Here is a 20,471-nt window from a genome sequence, read left to right as displayed (position 1 = left end):
CCTGCCTGTGGTTCCAGCAGGGACCAGGCTCAGCCCTGGCATTGCTCAGGAGCTGATCCATCAGCCCTGACCCTCTGTGGAGCCTCCCCTGGCAGCTGCCATGCTGAGGGCTCAATGGCAGGCTTGACTCCCTGAGTCTGTGCCACCATGGTGCTCAAGGGATGGAGGCTGACAGGGTGCTACCAACCACACCAGCCAGGTGCTATTTTAAACCATCCTTCCCCTGCCAGCTCTTTAAAATCCAAGTTGTTGCCCCAGTTTTACTGTGAGGGCCCTAAGCAGAAGCTCTTCTCTCCTCCCACTGCCCATTTTGCACCAGGGAACAGCCTGGGAGCAGACACCACCTCCATCAATGTGGCAGCTCCTGGGCACTTGGAAGATCTCTTTGCTGACACTTGGAGCGTGCTGGAAGGTTCATTGCTCTCAGGAGAGAAGCCCCAGAGAAAGGCACACTCACCCCACTGACTCCTGCAGGGCTCAGCTCTCCCCTCTGCTTCTGGGGAGCAGCATCTCCTGCCAGGCCAGGTGCATGTCCCAGGAGCCTGGAAGGTGGCAGCAGCTGGCTGGCCATGGCCTGGGCTCTGCCACACGAGGCTGGCACACAGCCTCCTCCTGCCAGCTCTCTCCCACCTCATTACTCTGGAATCCCAGGGGGCATTGCCTTGCCTGCCCTGCTCTGGAAGTTTTTCCTATCTCTGCTTGGTTAAAAGCTTTCTATTTCCAGCCTGGACGCTGGCAGGGAGAGAGCTCTACAGCCTGGGGTGACTCAGTGCCATGCAACAGCAAGCTGAGGGGTGTCCTGAGCTGGGCTGGCACCCTCCAGCTCTGCAGTGGGGAGAGAAGTGACCCACCAGCCATGCCAGTACCGAGTTTGGGAGAGGGACAGCAGCCACAGCCTGGTCACACACTGGGGGACTCACAGCAGCAGGAGAGGGAAAACCTCCGAGGCAGAGCGAGAATGACAAAGCCTGGCAGAGCCAGCACGTGTGTCCTTCTCTGCCACAGCTCACCACACACAGCCAAAGACCTCTTACAGTCCTCACCCAACGAGCAGAAAGAGCTCTTCTGGCAGTGGCAGCAGCTGGCTGAAACTGCCACTGAGTGCCTCTGCCTTGGGCAGCCACCAGTCACCACCAGGAGCAAGAGAGGCACAGCTCAGCCCACCCAGGCTGAGCTCCTGCACGGGAGCCCAGGGCAGAGCAACATCATCTTGGCTGCAAGAACAGCCATGGGCACAGCCAGTGCCACACAGCACCACACTGTGCCTGCCTGAGCCTGGCAGAGCACCCTGGCAGCCAGCACCAAGGCCACAGTGGGCAGGTATCAGTATAGGTTGGGGACTGGCCTGCTGAAGAGCAGGGATGGGGAAAAGATCCTGGGGGTCCTAGGGGATGGGAGGTTGAGCCAGCAATGTGCTCTGGTGGCCAAGAAGATCAATGGTATCCTGGGCTGGATTTGAAGGGCTGTGGTCTGTAGGTCAGAGAGGTTCTCCTCCCCCTCTGCTCTGCCCTGCTGAGGCCACAGCTGGAATATTGTGTCCAGTTCTGGGGCCCTCAGGTCAAGAAGGACCTCAGGGACCTGCTTGAGAGAGTCCAGCACAGAGCCACAGAGCTGCTGCAGGCAGTGGAACATCTTCCTCATGAGCAGAGCCTGAGGGAGCTGAGGGCTCTGGAGCTTGGAGAGCAGGAACCTGAGGGTGACCTCACTGCTGGTGATGAAGCTGTGCAGGGTGAGTGCCCAGAGGCTGGAGCCAGGCTCTGCTGGGGGATGCCCAATGCCAGCACAAGGGGCAGTGGTGGAAGCTGAGGCAGAGGAAGTGCCATGGAAACAGGAGGAAGAGTTTTTCTCCCTGTGAGAGTGCCAGAGCCCTGGAGCAGGCTGCCCAGGGGGGTTGTGGAGTCTCCCTCTCTGGAGATATTCATGACCCTCCTGGCCGTGTTCCTGTGTGAGCTGCTCTGGGTGACCCTGCTCTGGCAGGGGGATTGGGCTGGCTGAGCTTTGGAGGTCCCTTCCAGCCCCTAACTGTCTGTGACTGTGACCTGGGGCCATCTGTGCCCACCCCTCCTGGCCCAGCAGCAGCCAGGCGCTCAAGCAGGCACAGCACAAAGCTCAGCCCTGCTGCCCCAGCACACAGGGGCAGGTCAGAGCTGCTGGAGCGAGGCACCAGCCTGAGTCAACACGTTCCTGCAGGGCTGTGCATCACATCTAATGTTCCTTCTTCAAGGCAAAACTGTGTCATTTATGGTGCATTTAAAATTAATGCCCATTTGGTGTTCTTTCAACTCCCAGCTCAGAGCCCCCAGGAGTGCTGTAGTGCGGAGCTGCCGGCGCGCCGCCCGCGGGCACTGCCCAGCCTGCCCTCCCTGCCAGAGCCACAGCTGCCAAGAAGTATTTCTAGCAGCACTGATGGCATTTGAACCTCATCTGGTACCAGCTCCTGCCTGGTGCTGCAGTGTCCTGTGCCATCCAGGGGCTTAGGCTCAGCACAAAGCTGTATTGAGGTCATGGGGGACCAGAGCCATCGCTGCCTGGCTGTGCTGCAGTGGGCAGCAGCAGACGGGTGAGAGCCAGCAGCTGGGCAGCTCTGCAAGCTGCTGGGCAGCCTCAGCAGCAGCCCTGCAAGATCACAGAACCACAGAGCTCTTTGGGTTGGCAAAGGCCTCTGAGATCACCCAGTCCAACACCAACCCAACCCCACCATGGCCACTAAGCCATGCCCCCAGGTTTCATGAACACCTCTGGGGATGGGGACTCCACCACCTCCCTGGGCAGCCTCTGCCAATCCCTGACCACTCTTGCAGCAAGCAAATTGTTCCTGATCTCCAACCCAACCCTCCCCTGGCACAATTCCAGGCCATTTCCTCTCCTATCACCTGGTAGAAGGAGCAGACACCAACCCCCACCTGGCTCCTACCTCCTCTCAGGGAGCTGCAGAGAGCAATGAGGTCTCTCTCAGCCTCCTCTTCTCCAGACCAAACACCCCCAGCTCCCTCAGCTGCTCCTCCCCAACCCTGTTCTTCAGACCCTTCCCCAGCTTGGTTGCCCTTCTCTGGACCTGCTCCAGTCCTCAATGTTCTTGGAGTGAGAGCCCAAAACTGACCCCAGGATATGAGGTGTGGCCTCACCAGTGCTGAGCACAGGATGATCCCTGCCCTGCTCCTTCTGGTCACATACTGCTGATCCAGGCCAGGCTGCTGGTGGCCTCCTTGGCCACCTGGGCACCCCCAGGCTCATCTTCAGCCACTGTCAACCAGCACCCCCAGGTCCTTTTCTGCTGGGCACTTTCCAGCCACTGTGCCTCAGGCTTGGAGCCTTCATGGGATAGTTGTGACCCAAATGCAGGACCTGGCACTTGGCCTTGTTGAACTTCATCCCATTGACCCCAGGCCATTAATCCAGCCTGGCCAGGTCCCTCTGCAGAGCCTCCTTACCCTCCAGCAGACCAATGCTGTCACCCAACTCAGTGTCCTCTGCAAACTGACTCAGGCTGCACTCACCCCCCTCATCCAGACCACTGGTAGAGAGGTCAAAGAGAACTGGCCCCAGTGCTGGGGCCTGAGGAACACCACTTGTGACTGGGCTCCAGCTGGCTGTAGCCCCACTCCCCAGCACTCTCTGGGCCCAACCATCAGCCTGTCTTTTACCCAGCAAAGTGTCACTCCTCAGAGAGAAGCCTCTGCAGAGCTGGAGCTCAGCTGCTTCCTGGGGGGAGGTCATTGCTGTCCATAACTCCCGACAGGCTGAGGCTTAATTAAGAGCCATCCCTGCTGCTGCTGGCTGCAGCAGAGAGCCCTGAGGGGCAGCTCTGCCAACCACCTCTGTGGAGCTGCAGCTCAGGAAACTGAGCCCCAGGTGCAGTCCCAGTGCTGGGAATGCTGCTCAGGGCTGCTCCTGCAGTGTCTCCAGGAACAAGCCTGACCCAGCATCGTTTAGCTTTGTGGTCTGGAACAGCAGGGTGCACCTCAAAGCCACTGTGGGCAGCCTTCCCTTCACAGCTTTGCTGCTGCTGCTGGTGTTTATTACTGTTTAAGCAGCTGGCAAAGGCCTTCATTGCTTTTGCCAGTGCCAGCTCTCAGTGAGGGCAGTGCCTTTGGCAGAGCTGACTTGCCCAGAACAGCTGTCCCCAGCTGGACACACTGACATTGACCAGAGCCAAAGGCAGCTGGGCCCCAGGCCTGTTTCCTCAGGCAGCTCCCAGGTGTGGGATGCAGCTGCAGGCATGGATGCTCTGCCAGCTCCCAGCTCCTTTCTCAGCCCAATAATAGCCTGGGCTGCATCCAAAGCAGCTCAGCCAGAGATGGAGAGAGAGGATCCTGCCCCTCTGCTCTGCTCTGCTCTGTTCTGAGGAGACCTCACCTGCAGTGCTGTGTCCAGCTCTGGGGCCCCCAGCACAAGAAGGACATAGCCTCCATGGCTTCCTCTCTCCAAATCAGAGGCTCAGGGCACTCCTGTCCCCTCAGTGCAGCAGCCATGGTCACTGGCAGAGCCCTTGGGCAGCACAGGCTGTGCCCATGGGTGTTTCTCACCCTGCTTCTCCACACTGGCTGCTTGGAGTGGCTCAGCCCAGGCCACCCAGCAGTGCTCGACCCATCCATCACTGGGAGCTGTTGCTGAAAGCTTAAAGAAGGTTTTACTGCCAGCAGTTGGCAACCATCAGATCTGTCAAGTGGAAGGCCTTGAGGAGAACCTTTCCCAGCACAGCTACCACTCAGTCATGCTTCCTCAAGCCCTCCTTCTGATCCTGCTCCCTCATCTTCGGTGTTGGTTGGCTGCCAGGCTTGTTGTGGGAACAAGCTCTGTGTCCTCTTCACCTCAGATGAAACCTTCAGGTCTCAGCAGCTGTTTGCTCACTCCAGGCAGGGCCAAATTCATTCAGCTTCCTGCTGTGGATGAGCTCTGGCCTGAGGCTCTGACACTGGAAAGCATCATTTGGCTCCCTGGGTGAGGGCTGCACATCCATGGCCACAGTGGAGGAGAACACAGTGCAGGGCAGGTGGAGGAGAGCCCTGTGCCATGGGGAGTCCATGGGAGAGGACACAAAGGCAGGCACAGGTCACACCTCACACTTACAGCCACCACAGCCCTCAGTGCTGCCATCAAACACATCTCTGGCCTCAGAATTGTGCTGCTCAGCTCTGGTCATGCCTGGAGGCATCACCACTGGCTCCTGGCACACCTCACATCAGAGGGCCAGGGGAGCTCAGCAAAGGAAGCACCTCTGAGGAGCAGCTTCAATGCTCTGCTTGGATGACAAACCCCCTCCAGGCAACAGCACCTGGAGCTGGTGCTGAGCAGCAGTTTCCAGCAGGCTCACCCCCAGAGCAGCTGCTGAGGCAGCCCAGCAGAGCTAGCAGCCAGGAGAGCTGTGAGGAGAAGAGCAGCACCAGGGCACTGCTGGGCACAGCTCAGCTCCACTGCTGCAGCCCCTGGGGGGCACGAGCATGGTAGCTTCTTCTCCAGTGCTTGACCCCACACCAAGTGACTCCTGCTGGGCTTGGGAACTGGAAACCTCTTTGAGACCTCCTTGTGACCTCGTTGCAGGTCACAGAATGCAGCAGGTTGGAAGGGAGCTTCGAAGCTCATCTTGTCCAACCCCCTGCAGGCAGCAGGGACAGCTCCAGCTAGAGCAGGCTGCCCAGGGCTACAGCAAGCCTGATCTTAAATGTCTTGAGGGACAACCACCTCCCTGGGCAGCCTGTGCCAGGCTCTCCCCAGCCTCACTGTGCAGAACTTCCTCCTGGTGTCCAACCTAACTCTGCCCTGCTCCAGTTTCAAACCATTGTCTCTCATCCTATCCCCACAGCCCTCCTGAACAGTCCCTCCCCAGCTCTCCTCTAGGGCCCACTCAGGTATCGAAATGCATCTCTGAGGTCTCACTGGAGCCTTCTCCAGGCTGAACAGCCCCAACTCTCCCAGCCTGTCCCCACAGGGGAGGTTCTCCAGCCCTCTGATCACCTTTGTGGCCTCCTCTGGACCCTCTCCACCAGGTCTCCATCTAAGTGGCACAAGCAGAGGTGAGCTGGGCTCTCAGCTGCTGGCCCAACACCAAGCACCACTCAGGGCTCTGCAGTCCAGCAGAAGAACTTTTATTTCACAGGGCAAACACAGCCAAGGAGTGATCCCAGAGTCGCCCAGAGCTCCATGACCCATCAGTGAATGTTCTGCTGGTGGCTTGAGGAGACAGGCTCCAGGGCTAGTGGTCACACAGTCCATGGCTTAGGCTTAGGTTTCAAGTGCAGGGTGTGCAGAGCTGCTCCTGCCAGAGCCCTGCTCACGAGCAGGAGGCTGAAAGCCACTGAGGAGTTAATCAGAGAGTTACCTGATGGCTGGGAAGGAAAGGCAGCTGCCAGCACAGAGCCCTTTGTGGCAGGAGAAGGTCCCTCTGGCCTTCACAGCAAACCAGAGCCCCTGGCAGCAGAGCTCCAGCAGAGTCTCACTGCAGGTCCCCAGCACTGTCCCCTGGGCCAGTGGCAGCTGCAGGAGGCAGCGTGGCACAAATCAGCCCCCTGCAGAGGAGGTGCAAAGGGGCTTGGGCACAGAGCTGTGCTTGCTGCTGGCAGCTGAGTGCCCCCTAGGCCGTCTGCAGAAGGACCAAGGCTTGCTCCACTGCCATGTGGTTTGGTTCAACACTCAACAAAGAGAGCTGGCTGCTGTCAGCACCGAGGGGCTGAGCTCTCAGCCAGCCAGGCTGCATCTGCTGAGCCTAGCCTGGATCTGCTGAGCCTAGCCTGGCTCCCCTGTGCTGCTGGCCTGGGCCTCTGCCTTGGGGAGGTTCCTGCGCTTCCTCAGCTGCATGTCTTCATCCTGGGAGAACAGAGAGGCAAGAGAGCACACCTTCAGCATCCCCTCTGAGCTGCAGCACCTCTGTCCTCTTCCCCTCCACCTCTTTGCCCACTCCCCACAGGCAACCAGCCCAGCAAGCAAGACCTTCAGGATCACTCCAAGCACTGAAGGCCTCTTGCAAGGGCAGTTCCCCAGGCTGGGCACCTTCCCAAAGCACTGAGGAGCTGCCCAACACTGCAGCTTCACCTCCACACCTGCCAGCCACTGCAGCTGGGGCAGAGCAGCAGGAACATGACCCTGCCAAGCTTTGCCTCTCAGCCTGGCTGGCCTCAGTGCAGCTTTCCCTCATGCTGTGACCCTGATGTCCCCAGACTCAAACAGCTCTGGCTGCAGGGGACCTCTGCAGGGCACAAGCCAAGTCTCTGCCCTCAGCAGGGCTAACTGCTGCCAGCTCTGCATCTTCAGGGCAGCTCTTTGGTTTTCTGAAGGATGGAGATGCCAGCACCTCCCTGCACAGTGCAGTGCTCAGCCAGGCTTACTGGGAAGGCTTCCCCATGCCCAGGGAGGATTTATTCCCCCAGTGCACACCGGGGCTGGCACCTCCTGGCTCTGCTCTGCATCTCTGCTGCCTTCTGCACACCCAGGCAGCTGCCAGCAGCTTTCCAAGCTGGAGCAAACAGCTCCCCCAAGCCTCTCCTCATGCCAGGCCCTCTGCAGCCCTGCCCCACCTGCTGAGCAGGCCCTTCAGCATGGCCAGCTCCTAACCATGGCCAGGCTCTGCCACCTGTGGCACCACCACAGAGAGCCCAGCTGAGCAGGGGAGCAGGACTCCCCTGCTGCCTGTGTGGCCTCAGAAGCAAACTCATTCCTGCACAGGTCTCCTCAGCAGGCCCCTTCCAGGAGCAGCCTCCCTCCTGCCACCTTGCACCCACCCCTCACCCAGCTCCCACCCCTCACCCAGCTCCCACCCCTCACACCCAGCCCCCAGCCCTCACACCCAGCCCCCAGCACTCACACCCAGCTCCCACACCCAGCCCTGACACCCAGCTCCCAGCCCTCACACCCAGCTCCCATACCCAGCCCCCAGCCCCCATACCCAGCCCCCAGCCCTCACACCCAGCCCCAGCCCTCACACCCAGCCCCAGCCCTCACACCCAGCCCCCAGCCCTGAGCAGCTCACACCCAGCCCCCAGCACTCACACCCAGCCCCCAGCCCCCAGCCCCAGCCCCCAGCCCTGAGCAGCCCCCCCAGGGCACTCCCTACCGAGTCAGAGTCCTCCTCCACCTGGCTGCTGATGAAATCAATGTAATCATCCTTCTGGCTGCCCAGGACTTCCTCCTCGTACTCGGTCTGGTAGTCTGACTCATCTGGGGAGAGAGGAGAGGCAAACCCTGGCTGTAATGGCCCCAGGCAGAGAGCCCTGGCAGGGGAGTGCCAGCTGCTGAGCACAGGGCAGGGGGGCTGCTGCCAGCCCTCTGCAGCTCACTGCCAGCAGCTCTCCAGCCAGGCAAGGCACAAACTGTGGCCTCCAGAGCCCCAAGAGCAAGGGCAGCACTCTGCCTGTGTTACTCTGGTGGGCACCAGCTCCCCAGGCTGGCAATGGGGAGATGCCCCCTGGGGAATGGCCTCCATGCAGCAGGGGCTGCCTCCCACCCATCAGTCCAGCCCAGGCAGGACACCTTCAGAAGCTGTCTGGGAGCTACCCACCCAACCCCCCAGACACCCTGCTCACAGGCTCCCTGGGGACAGGCACTGCCAGGTGCAGGGGGAGGTCTTCCTGGGGTGGAGGCGGCAGTTCTGTGTCTCCCAACCTCTGAGCCACTGGGGACAGTGACACTGACACTCCCCTGCTCCCCACAGGGGACCATGAGCCACTGGGGACAGTGACACTGACACTCCCCTGCTCCCCACAGGGGCCATGATCCACTGGGGACAGTGACACTGACACTCCCCTGCTCCCCACAGGGGCCATGATCCACTGGGGACAGTGACACTGACACTCCCCTGCTCCCCACAGGGGCCATGAGCCACTGGGGACAGTGACACTGACACTCCCCTGCTCCCCACAGGGGCCATGAGCCACTGGGGACAGTGACACACTCCCCTCCTCCCCACAGGGACCATGAGCCACTGGGGACAGTGACACACTCCCCTCCTCCCCACAGGGGCCATGAGCCACTGGGGACAGTGACACTGACACTCCCCTCCTCCCCACAGGGGCCATGATCCACTGGGGACAGTGACACACTCCCCTGCTCCCCACAGGGGCCATGATCCACTGGGGACAGTGACACACTCCCCTCCTCCCCACAGGGGCCATGATCCACTGGGGACAGTGACACACTCCCCTCCTCCCCACAGGGGCCATGAGCCACTGGGGACAGTGACACTGACACTCCCCTCCTCCCCACAGGGGCCATGAGCCCCTGGGGACAGTGACACACTCCCCTCCTCCCCACAGGGGACCATGAGCCCCTGGGGACAGTGACACACTCCCCTGCTCCCCACAGGGGCCATGAGCCCCTGGGGACAGTGACACACTCCCCTGCTCCCCACAGGGGCCATGAGCCACTGGGGACAGTGACACACTCCCCTGCTCCCCACAGGGACCATGAGCCCCTGGGGACAGTGACACACTCCCCTCCTCCCCACAGGGGACCATGATCCACTGGGGACAGTGACACACTCCCCTCCTCCCCACAGGGGCCATGAGCCACTGGGGACAGTGACACACTCCCCTCCTCCCCACAGGGGACCATGATCCACTGGGGACAGTGACACACTCCCCTGCTCCCCACAGGGGCCATGATCCACTGGGGACAGTGACACACTCCCCTCCTCCCCACAGGGGCCATGATCCACTGGGGACAGTGACACACTCCCCTCCTCCCCACAGGGGCCATGAGCCACTGGGGACAGTGACACTGACACTCCCCTCCTCCCCACAGGGACCATGAGCCCCTGGGGACAGTGACACACTCCCCTCCTCCCCACAGGGGCCATGATCCACTGGGGACAGTGACACACTCCCCTCCTCCCCACAGGGGCCATGATCCACTGGGGACAGTGACACACTCCCCTCCTCCCCACAGGGGCCATGAGCCACTGGGGACAGTGACACTGACACTCCCCTCCTCCCCACAGGGACCATGAGCCCCTGGGGACAGTGACACACTCCCCTGCTCCCCACAGGGACCATGAGCCCCTGGGGACAGTGACACACTCCCCTCCTCCCCACAGGGGACCATGAGCCCCTGGGGACAGTGACACACTCCCCTGCTCCCCACAGGGACCATGAGCCCCTGGGGACAGTGACACACTCCCCTGCTCCCCACAGGGGCCATGATCCACTGGGGACAGTGACACACTCCCCTGCTCCCCACAGGGACCATGAGCCCCTGGGGACAGTGACACACTCCCCTGCTCCCCACAGGGGCCATGAGCCACTGGGGACAGTGACACACTCCCCTCCTCCCCACAGGGGACCATGATCCACTGGGGACAGTGACACACTCCCCTCCTCCCCACAGGGGACCATGAGCCCCTGGGGACAGTGACACACTCCCCTCCTCCCCACAGGGGACCATGAGCCCCTGGGGACAGTGACACACTCCCCTGCTCCCCACAGGGACCATGAGCCCCTGGGGACAGTGACACACTCCCCTGCTCCCCACAGGGGCCATGATCCACTGGGGACAGTGACACACTCCCCTGCTCCCCACAGGGACCATGAGCCCCTGGGGACAGTGACACACTCCCCTGCTCCCCACAGGGGCCATGAGCCACTGGGGACAGTGACACACTCCCCTCCTCCCCACAGGGGACCATGATCCACTGGGGACAGTGACACACTCCCCTCCTCCCCACAGGGGCCATGAGCCACTGGGGACAGTGACACACTCCCCTCCTCCCCACAGGGGCCATGATCCACTGGGGACAGTGACACACTCCCCTGCTCCCCACAGGGGCCATGATCCACTGGGGACAGTGACACACTCCCCTCCTCCCCACAGGGGCCATGATCCACTGGGGACAGTGACACACTCCCCTCCTCCCCACAGGGGCCATGAGCCACTGGGGACAGTGACACTGACACTCCCCTCCTCCCCACAGGGACCATGAGCCCCTGGGGACAGTGACACACTCCCCTCCTCCCCACAGGGGACCATGAGCCCCTGGGGACAGTGACACACTCCCCTCCTCCCCACAGGGGACCATGAGCCCCTGGGGACAGTGACACACTCCCCTGCTCCCCACAGGGACCATGAGCCCCTGGGGACAGTGACACACTCCCCTGCTCCCCACAGGGGCCATGATCCACTGGGGACAGTGACACACTCCCCTGCTCCCCACAGGGGCCATGATCCACTGGGGACAGTGACACACTCCCCTCCTCCCCACAGGGGCCATGATCCACTGGGGACAGTGACACACTCCCCTGCTCCCCACAGGGGACCATGAGCCCCTGGGGACAGTGACACACTCCCCTGCTCCCCACAGGGGCCATGATCCACTGGGGACAGTGACACACTCCCCTCCTCCCCACAGGGGCCATGATCCACTGGGGACAGTGACACACTCCCCTGCTCCCCACAGGGGCCATGAGCCACTGGGGACAGTGGCACACTCCCCTGCTCCCCACAGGGGCCATGAGCCCCTGGGGACAGTGACACACTCCCCTGCTCCCCACAGGGACCATGAGCCACTGGGGACAGTGACACTGACACTCCCCTGCTCCCCACAGGGACCATGAGCCACTGGGGACAGTGACACACTCCCCTCCTCCCCACAGGGACCATGCCCTGCTCCCTGCAGTGTCCCAGCAGAGTCACACAATGCAGGGAGTCATGGAAAGGTCCAGGCCAGCAGGGAGCTCCAAAGCTCAGCCAGGCCAACCCCCTGCACTCAGCAGGGACATCCCCAGCTGGCTCAGGCTGCCCAGAGTCCTGCTGAGCCTCACCTTGAATATCTCCAGGGCTGGAGCCCCAACCACCTCCCTGGGCAGCCTGTTCCAGTGTTCCACCACCCTCAGGGTAAAGAACTTGTTCCTCACATCCAATCTCACTCTGCCCTTCTCTAGTTTGAAGCCACTGCCCCTGGTCCTGTCCCTGCAGGCCTTTGCAGACAGTCTCTCTCCATCCTTCCTGTAGCCCCCTTCAGGTACTGGAAGGCTGCTATTAGGTCTCCCCAGAGCCTCCTCTTCCCCAGGCTGAAGCCCAGGGAAGCTCAAGAGCTGTGCAGACTGAGGCACAGCAGCAGGACACATCCCCAGGCCCCAGCATGAAGCCTGCTCCTGGGCAATGAGATCCATCAGTGAGGAGTCAATGCCTCTTCCAGCACCTGGAGATCACTTCAGGGGCTGGGAAATGGACAGCAGGAGAGCCACCTGCCAGCAGAGCCATGGAATGGTTTGGGTGGGAAGGGACCTTCAAAGGTCCTCTAGTCCTCCACCACCCCCCTGCAGTCAGCAGGGACATCTGCAGCTGGAGCAGGCCTGAGCAACCAACCAACCTCCCCTGGGATGGCTCCAGCCATGGGGCAGCTCCACCTCTCTGGGCAGCCCAAGCCAGGCTCTCACCACCCTCAGGGCCAAACATTTCTCCTTCTCTCCAGTCTCAATCTCTCTCTTAGAGGTCAAACCATCACCTCCTGTCCTGTCCCAACAGGCCCTGCTCAAAGTCTGTCCCCAGCTCTCTGCTCAGCCCCTGAAGCACTGCAAGGCCACCAGAAGCTCTCCCTGCAGCCTTCTCTCCTCCAGGCTGCACAACCCCAACTCTCTCAGCCTGGCCTCACAGCAGAGGGCTTCCAGCCCTGCCAGCACTGCTGTGGCCTCCTCTGGCCCTGCCCCAGCAGCTCCCTGGCTGTGCTGTGCTGAGGGCTCCAGAGCTGCCCCAGCACTGCAGGGAGGTCTCAGCAGAGCACAGCAGAGGGGCAGAATCCCCTCCCTGCCCCTGCTGCCCACACTGCTGGGGCTCAGCCCAGGCCAGGCTGGGGCTGGGCTGGCAGTGCTGGGTGCTGGCTCCTGTCCAGCTCTGCACCCCCAGCACCCCCAGGCCCTTCTGCACAAGGCTGCTCTCCAGCCCTGGGGCTTCCCAGCTCCACGTGCAGGACCTTGCCCCTGACCTTGATGAACCTCAGGAAGGGCACAGAGGCTTCCTCCAGCTCTGTGAGGTCCCTCTGGCTGCATCCTGCCTCTCAGGTGTGCCAACAGGACTGACTCTCACTCACAGCAACCCAACCCTCCCCAAGTGTGCTGGGGCAGAGGCCCAGCCCCAGGACACCTCCCAGCACAGCAGCAGCCACTGCAGAGCCTCACTCCACCCAGGTATGAGACCAAGGCATGGAGGCAGCAGAGCCAAGCAGGTTCCTTCCTTGGCACAGCTGCTGGCACACAGCTGCTCAGTGCCAGGCAGTGCACAAGGGTGGCACAGGTTGTTTCTTCTTGCCCTTTGGCACTACTTTTTGGCCACTTCCATGAGTTAACTCCAGGCTGCTCTGAGCTGCTGAAGCAGGACCACTGGGGATGGAAGTGGCTGGGCTTTAAATCAGGCTCCTGATTGAGGACTGCTCTTGGGAACAGCCAGAAGCATCTGCTGCATGCTGAGGACAACAGCACAGCCTGTTCCACACAACAGCTACAACCAACTGCTGAGCACTGCCACCAAAGACATGTGGGCTTCTTTTTTATCTGCTCTAATATTCTGTTGAAGTATTTTCCCTGTGGATCAGAGAATCACCATCAGCTCAGACTAAAAGCTACTCCTTTCTACCAAACCCACCCCTGACTGCCTTTGCTAAAGCACAGCACAAGAGCAACAAACAGCACAAAGAGTGAGAAGTGCTGGAGTGAGGCCAGAGGAGGCCACAGAGATGATCCAAGGATCCAAGGGCTGGAGCAGCTCTGCTGAGAGCAGAGGCTGAGGGAGCTGGGGCTGTGCAGCCTGGAGAAGAGAAGGCTCAGAGCTGCCTGCCAGTACCTGAAGGGATCATCCAGGGAGGCTGCAGAGAGACTTCTCCTAAGAGGGTTTGGAGACAGGACAAGAGGGAATGGTTTGAAGCTGAGGCAGAGCAGGGTTAGAGTGGAGCTGAGCCCTCAGCAATCACTGAGCCCTCAGCAATCACTCAGCCCTCAGCAATCACTCAGCCCTCAGCAGGCACTGAGCCCTCAGCAGGCACTGAGCCCTCAGCAATCACTGAGCCCTCAGCAGGCACTGAGCCCTCAGCAGGCACTGAGCCCTCAGCAATCACTCAGCCCTCAGCAGGCACTGAGCCCTCAGCAGGCACTCAGCCCTCAGCAGGCACTGAGCCCTCAGCAATCACTGAGCCCTCAGCAATCACTCAGCCCTCAGCAATCACTGAGCCCTCAGCAGGCACTGAGCCCTCAGCAATCACTCAGCCCTCAGCAGGCACTGAGCCCTCAGCAATCACTGAGCCCTCAGCAATCACTCAGCCCTCAGCAGGCACTGAGCCCTCAGCAATCACTCAGCCCTCAGCAATCACTGAGCCCTCAGCAATCACTCAGCCCTCAGCAGGCACTGAGCCCTCAGCAATCACTCAGCCCTCAGCAATCACTGAGCCCTCAGCAATCACTGAGCCCTCAGCAGGCACTGAGCCCTCAGCAATCACTCAGCCCTCAGCAATCACTGAGCCCTCAGCAATCACTGAGCCCTCAGCAGGCACTCAGCCCTCAGCAATCACTCAGCCCTCAGCAATCACTGAGCCCTCAGCAATCACTCAGCCCTCAGCAATCACTGAGCCCTCAGCAGGCACTCAGCCCTCAGCAGGCACTGAGCCCTCAGCAATCACTGAGCCCTCAGCAATCACTCAGCCCTCAGCAATCACTGAGCCCTCAGCAATCACTGAGCCCTCAGCAGGCACTCAGCCCTCAGCAGGCACTCAGCCCTCAGCAGGCACTCAGCCCTCAGCAATCACTGAGCCCTCAGCAATCACTGAGCCCTCAGCAATCACTCAGCCCTCAGCAATCACTGAGCCCTCAGCAATCACTGAGCCCTCAGCAATCACTCAGCCCTCAGCAGGCACTCAGCCCTCAGCAATCACTGAGCCCTCAGCAGGCACTGAGCCCTCAGCAGGCACTGAGCCCTCAGCAATCACTGAGCCCTCAGCAGGCACTCAGCCCTCAGCAATCACTGAGCCCTCAGCAATCACTGAGCCCTCAGCAGGCACTGAGCCCTCAGCAGGCACTGAGCCTTCAGCAGGCACTGAGCCCTCAGCAGGCACTCAGCCCTCAGCAATCACTGAGCCCTCAGCAGGCACTGAGCCCTCAGCAATCACTGAGCCCTCAGCAGGCACTGAGCCCTCAGCAGGCACTGAGCCCTCAGCAATCACTCAGCCCTCAGCAATCACTGAGCCCTCAGCAGGCACTCAGCCCTCAGCAATCACTGAGCCCTCAGCAGGCACTGAGCCCTCAGCAGGCACTCAGCCCTCAGCAATCACTGAGCCCTCAGCAGGCACTGAGCCCTCAGCAGGCACTGAGCCCTCAGCAATCACTGAGCCCTCAGCAATCACTGAGCCCTCAGCAGGCACTGAGCCCTCAGCAGGCACTGAGCCCTCAGCAATCACTGAGCCCTCAGCAGGCACTGAGCCCTCAGCAGGCACTGAGCCCTCAGCAATCACTGAGCCCTCAGCAATCACTGAGCCCTCAGCAGGCACTGAGCCCTCAGCAGGCACTCAGCCCTCAGCAATCACTGAGCCCTCAGCAGGCACTGAGCCCTCAGCAGGCACTGAGCCCTCAGCAATCACTGAGCCCTCAGCAGGCACTCAGCCCTCAGCAGGCACTGAGCCCTCAGCAATCACTGAGCCCTCAGCAATCACTGAGCCCTCAGCAGGCACTGAGCCCTCAGCAGGCACTGAGCCCTCAGCAATCACTCAGCCCTCAGCAATCACTGAGCCCTCAGCAGGCACTGAGCCCTCAGCAATCACTCAGCCCTCAGCAATCACTGAGCCCTCAGCAGGCACTCAGCCCTCAGCAATCACTGAGCCCTCAGCAGGCACTCAGCCCTCAGCAGGCACTGAGCCCTCAGCAGGCACTCAGCCCTCAGCAATCACTCAGCCCTCAGCAATCACTGAGCCCTCAGCAGGCACTGAGCCCTCAGCAGGCACTGAGCCCTCAGCAGGCACTCAGCCCTCAGCAATCACTGAGCCCTCAGCAATCACTGAGCCCTCAGCAGGCACTCAGCCCTCAGCAGGCACTCAGCCCTCAGCAATCACTGAGCCCTCAGCAATCACTGAGCCCTCAGCAGGCACTCAGCCCTCAGCAGGCACTCAGCCCTCAGCAGGCACTCAGCCCTCAGCAATCACTGAGCCCTCAGCAATCACTCAGCCCTCAGCAGGCACTGAGCCCTCAGCAGGCACTGAGCCCTCAGCAATCACTGAGCCCTCAGCAGGCACTGAGCCCTCAGCAGGCACTCAGCCCTCAGCAGGCACTCAGCCCTCAGCAATCACTGAGCCCTCAGCAATCACTCAGCCCTCAGCAGGCACTGAGCCCTCAGCAGGCACTGAGCCCTCAGCAGGCACTCAGCCCTCAGCAGGCACTCAGCCCTCAGCAATCACTGAGCCCTCAGCAATCACTCAGCCCTCAGCAATCACTGAGCCCTCAGCAATCACTCAGCCCTCAGCAGGCACTGAGCCCTCCTAACCCTCCCCTGGCATAATTCAAGGCCATTTCCTCTCCTATCACTTGAGACTAGGGATAAGAGACCAAGCCCTACCTGGCTCCAGCCTCCTCTCAGGGAGCTGCAGAGAGCAATGAGGTCTCCCTCAGCCTCCTCTTCTCCAGGCTGAACACCCCCAGCTCCCTCAGCTGCTCCTCCCCAGCCCTGTTCTCCAGACCCTTTCCCAGCTTGGTTGCCCTTCTCTGGACCTGCTCCAGCTCCTCAATGTCCTTCTTGGAGTGAGGGACCCAAAACTGAACCCAGTATTTGAGCTGTGGCCTGCCCAGTGCCACATCATCTCCTGCTGGATGCTGAGCCCCTGGAGCTCATGGGGTGACCTCTTCTTTACCCTGCAGACACTCCCAGAAGCATCAAGCCAGGACCAAGGGCTCCTGCCCTGCTCAGCACCAACACCCAACCAGCACCACTGAGCCCCTGAAGAGCAGACAAGGCCACAGCAAGGTGTGAGGGGCAGGGCAGGTTCCCACAGGAAGGACTCTCTCTGATGCCAGAGAGATGCTTCGAGGCTCTGCAGCTTCCAGCACTGCTCTCCCCTCTGCCTGCTCTCTGCAGGCAGGGGCAGGTGGAGGGGATGGCTGCTGAGGGCTTCCCCTTGCAGGGGACACTGGCAGGCTGCCATGGAAAGCAGGGCCTGTGCCAGCTCCTCCCAGCCCCAGGGGCATTTCTGCTTCTTGATGAAAGCACTTCTGAAGCAGGCAGGATGCAGAGGGTGACCTGCTGCCTGCTAATTGTATCCCCTGAGAGGTGTTGGGACCCTGCCTGCTTCAAGCTGTGCTGCAGACCCAGGCACTTGGCACCACCATCAACATCTCTCTTTCCATCCAAGGGACTGCTGCTCAACTGCTCTGCTGCCTGCCTCCATCCCCTGCAGCCACCACATGCAGCTGCAGAGCTACACACCATGGGGCTGGCCTGGGGCTGGCCCTGAGCAGTGAGATGGGAAAGCTGCTGTGGGAAATCAGCCTGAGCAAGGCTGGGCCTCAGAACCTCCTTACAGAGTCATAGACTCACAGAATGGGTTGGGTTGGAAGGGACTTTAAAGCTCATCCAGCTCCAACCCCCTGCCATGGGCAGGGACACCTCCCCCCAGCCCAGCTTGCTCAAGGCCTCATCCAGCCTGGCCCTGAACACCTCCAGGCAGGAGGCAGCCACAGCCTCCCTGGGCAGCCTGTGCCAGAGTCTCCCCAGCCTCACTCTCAACAATTTCTTCCTCCTCTCCACTCTCAGTCTCCCCTCTCCCAGCTCAAAGCCATTGTTCCTCATCCTGGCACTCCCAGCCCTGATCCAAAGTCCCTCCCCAGCTCTCCTGGAGCCCTTCAGGTACTGGAAGGCTGCTCTGAGGTCTCTCTGGAGCCTTCTCTTCTCCAGGCTGCACAGCCCCAACTCTCCCAGCCTGGCCCCATAGCTTTCCATTGGGGAGACTCTGGCACAGGTTGCCCAGGGAGGCTGTGGCTGCCTCCTGCCTGGAGGTGCTGAAGGCCAGACTGGATGAGGCCTGGAGCACCCTGGGCTGGTGGGAGGTGTCCCTGCCATGGTACTGGATGATCTTTAAGATCCCTTCCAACCCAGCCCATTCTCTGGCTCTCTGCTCTTACTCACAGTGGCTCTTTTAACCACATTTGATTAATATTTCTTCAGCAGCCATATGATTGCAATTAGCATTTCAAACTACCACAGGGACACCTCTCCCAACAGCCACAGATGGGAGGACTGCTAACTTTAGACTTGCCTCTGAAGGAACAAGGATCAGGAGGAGGGGACAAACCTGTCTAGAAGGAGCTCCAGGCCTGGTGAAGCAGCACACAAAGCTCTGACCATGCTGTGGGACTCTGGTGACAGCCCTGGCTGGGGCATGGGGCACTCAAGCTGCTGGAGCACAATGCAGGAGCAAAGCTCCTGGAGTGTCTCATGAGCTCAGCAGTGCTCCCAGCAGCAGGACTGCACACCAGTGACTCACCCCAGAGCCTACTCTTGACAGCAGGGGAAAAAACCAAATCCTCCCTTTTAGGGTTTAAATCAACCTCTTCCCATCTCAGAAGGACATGGACCAGGGAGCAAAGGCACCACAAAGGACATGGGGCAGCAGGTGGGGGATGAGAGCTGCTCCTTGCAGGAGGTGCCACAGGTGGTGTTCTGCTCAGAGGCGGCCAACTTGAGCAGGGCTTAGTCCCACCAGGAAAGCTCTCCTATGAAGACAGCCTGAGAGCTGGGGCTGTTCAGCCTGGAGAAGGGAAGGCTCCAGGGAGACCTCAGAGCTGCATTTCAATGTCTGAAGGGGACCTGCATGCAGGCTGGGGAGGGACTGTTCAGAAGGGCTGTGGGGATAGGATGAGAGGCAATGGTTTGAAACTGGAGCAGGGCAGAGTTAGGTTGGACATCAGGAGGAAGTTCTGCACAGTGAGGCTGGGGAGAGCCTGGCACAGGCTGCCCAGGGAGGTGGTTGAGGCCTCATCCCTGCAGACATTCAAGATCAGACTTAATGTGGCCCTGGGCAGCCTGATCTAGTTGAGGGTGTCCCTGCTGCCTGCAGGGGGGCTGGACAAGACCTTTGAGGCTCCCTTCCAACCCAGTGCAATCTGTGAAGCCATGGCAAGACCTCCCAGCTCCCAGCCTCTCCTGGGCATGCAGCAGGAGAGGAACACACAGAGGATGTGGCTGGGACAGGCTCAGGGCCAGCTGCAGGCAGAGGCTCTGGATGAAGCCAGGACACAGCCCACAGCTGCCAGCTTTGCTCAGCAGACACCAGAGCAGGCAGGCAGCCCTGAAGCCTCCCAGCCTGGAGCAGGAGGTGCTGCAAGGCAGCAGTGGGAGGGGGCACAGGAGGGGTGAGCAGCGCCCCGGCCGGGTCCCACACTCACCGTCTGCCACCGCGGCCTTCACCGGCTCGATCCTGGACACGATTTCTGCCAGGTCTGTGAAGGAGGTGGTGGGGCAGGTCAGGTTCTGCAACACAGGAGAAGCAGGGGGGGTGTTAACAGCCAGGCACCAGACTCCAAACAAGTCAAGACTGCATAAAGCTGGTGCTGGGCAGAGGCAGCTGCAGGCACAGCAGCTCTGCACAGCTGCCCCCGCCGGAGCCCTTCCTCAGCAGGGAGCAGTTCCTGCTGCAGGGCTGGGGGCAGCCATGGGACTGCCCAGGGCAAACACTGAGGCAGCCTCTGACTGCTCCTTCTCCATCCATGCAACTGATTTAGCACACAATGGGAAAGACCACAGAGAGGACAGCCAGTGGGTCTGGACTCCATGACAGACAGAGGACTTGGTGGTTCTCCATCACTCACTGACACATTCATTCTCCATCACTCACTGACTCATTCTCCATCACTCATTGACCTGTTGGTTCTCCATCACTCATTGACTCATTCTCCATCACTCCCTGACTCATTCTCCATCACTCATTGACCTGTTGGTTCTCCATCATTCATTGACTCATTCTCCATCACTCCCTGACCTGTTGGTTCTCCATCACTCATTGACTCATTCTCCATCACTCATTGACCTATTCTCCATCACTCATTGAGTTATTGGCTCTCCATCACTCATTGACTCATTCTCTATCACTCATTGACCTGTTGGTTCTCCATCACTCATTGACTCATTCTCCATCACTCATTGACCTGTTGGTTCTCCATCACTCATTGACTCATTTTCCATCACTCATTGACCTGTTGGTTCTCCATCACTCATTGACTCATTTTCCATCACTCATTGACCTGTTGGTTCTCCATCACTCATTGAGTTGTTGGTCCTCCATCACTCCTTGACTCATTCTCTATCACTCATTGACTTGTTGGTTCTCCATCACTCCCTGACCTGTTGGTTCTCCATCACTGCTACTACACAGGAGGGCCCAGCTGGGCCAGGTGCCCCCAGGGAGCCTTTTAGCTTCCCGTGGGTGCCAGTGCCCAGGTGGGACACAGCACATGGCCCAGCCCTGAGCCTGCAGAGTGATGCCATGGGAGGCTGCATGGCCCAGAGGCAGCAGCCCAGGCATT

At 60.4% G+C, this 20,471-nt stretch overlaps 1 protein-coding gene across 1 annotated transcript in view; it reads right to left on the bottom strand.

Annotated features, from left to right (window-relative positions):
- Positions 1–6,070: 6,070 nt before the first annotated feature.
- The window catches only part of PNPLA7 (patatin like phospholipase domain containing 7), a 165,306-nt gene continuing 150,905 nt past the window's right edge, over positions 6,071–20,471 (bottom strand). The window contains 3 exon segments of the mRNA XM_068164175.1: positions 6,071–6,804; positions 8,048–8,151; positions 19,335–19,419. Coding sequence (XP_068020276.1) covers positions 6,724–6,804; positions 8,048–8,151; positions 19,335–19,419 — 270 coding nt within the window. The 3' untranslated portion in view covers positions 6,071–6,723.

The sequence above is a fragment of the Melanerpes formicivorus genome, unplaced genomic scaffold (assembly GCF_026170545.1).
Source record: "Melanerpes formicivorus ecotype bairdi unplaced genomic scaffold, bMelFor1.0.p_v2 SCAF_77, whole genome shotgun sequence".
Taxonomy (NCBI): Eukaryota; Metazoa; Chordata; class Aves; order Piciformes; family Picidae; genus Melanerpes; species Melanerpes formicivorus.
The sequence above is the reverse complement of the archived record's forward strand: the minus strand, read 5'-3'. Positions and strand labels throughout refer to the sequence as shown.